This window comes from Atta colombica, unplaced genomic scaffold, assembly GCF_001594045.1.
Source record: "Atta colombica isolate Treedump-2 unplaced genomic scaffold, Acol1.0 scaffold187, whole genome shotgun sequence".
Taxonomy (NCBI): domain Eukaryota; kingdom Metazoa; phylum Arthropoda; class Insecta; order Hymenoptera; family Formicidae; genus Atta; species Atta colombica.
This window is the reverse complement of record NW_017259279.1, coordinates 17,359-18,652: the sequence shown is the minus strand read 5'-3', so window position 1 is coordinate 18,652 and position 1,294 is coordinate 17,359. Positions and strand designations below refer to the sequence as shown.

The 1,294-nt window shown below is 27.8% G+C and overlaps 1 protein-coding gene across 2 annotated transcripts in view; it reads left to right on the top strand.

Annotated features, from left to right (window-relative positions):
• The window catches only part of LOC108686615 (NAD-dependent protein deacetylase sirtuin-2), a 4,656-nt gene that overhangs the window by 546 nt on the left and 2,816 nt on the right, over nucleotides 1-1,294 (top strand). For both annotated transcript variants that reach the window (XM_018192014.1, XM_018192013.1), the window contains one exon: nucleotides 246-494. In XM_018192014.1, the coding sequence (XP_018047503.1) occupies nucleotides 246-494 (249 nt within the window). The remainder of the gene's footprint in view (nucleotides 1-245; nucleotides 495-1,294) is intronic.

The window sequence follows — 1,294 nt, the reverse complement described above, 5'->3', positions numbered from 1 at the left end:
TATATATATATATATACTTTTTTAATTACAATTTAATTTTTAATAGTCTTTTCTCGGTATTACATTTGACATATTTTATGCAAATTGATCTAAAAATAATTATTTTAAGCTTTTAATAAGATGAAAATTTTATGTCATAAGTATTAAGAACATTTAAAATATATTGCAAAGCTTGTGTGGCTATTGTAGGTTTTTTTTATTAAAATAATGTATGTATTTAAAGATCAATTTTTTATTTGTTTCAGATGATAGTCTAAATGTGGAAAAACAAAATGTTTTATCTGAATCAGAAGTAGAAAATTATTCTGAGATGGAAAAATTACGTAGATATTTAGCTCAAAAATTAAGACTTGTTGACTTGCCAGCAAATGATCAAAATAATGAACCACAGCAATTGGTTCTTTCCAAACTCAGTTTAGATGGAATTGTTGAGTATATTAAAGAAAACACAAATTGCAAAATCATTACCATGGCAGGTGCTGGAATCTCTACCTGTAAGTATATTGAAGATTTGATATATTTTATATACATATAATCCAGCAAAACACACATGTAACTCGAATGTAGATGTAATATCACACAAGTGTCGGAAATGTTACATGTAATATTATTTGTAATGATAAATATAACCATATAATATCTTACTGGTATGGTTCTATGCCAGAACACTTTGAATATATCATTCCTATATCAGAAATATGTTAATAATATATTATTATAATGCAATGTAAATATCTTTTTTACATATTTCAATATGTATATACAAAATAGGTAATGATAAAAATTGACACTGGATGTGATAAAAAACATGAAAGGGATGTAACATCATGTATGTAACATTCAATTTTGAACTGAAAATGAGTAATTTACATGATTGTATTCGGGAAGACATCCAATAATTTCAATATGCTGCAACTCGCCGGCTTGTAAAGGAGCACGGCAGTCTTTTGCATCATGACGCTGCATTTATCTTAGCATCGAGACACTACCGTGTCTCTAGGATATCAATCATATAACTTTTTCTCTAGAGTGGAAAGTGAAAATTTTTATGTATGTATGTATGAACATATACACACAAACATGCAAAACATTTTTCCTTTTCACTTTTCCGCCCTAAGGAATTACATGATCGATATCCCAATTAGAGTTATTTGTGTCATTTCATTCATTGATCATCAGATGTAAAACAAGGATAGAATGACACAAAAAACGCTAATAGCATCTCCTTGAAGGTATTCTTGACTGGAAGTTGGATACACTCAACGAATCCGTAATATGTATATTATATATATAT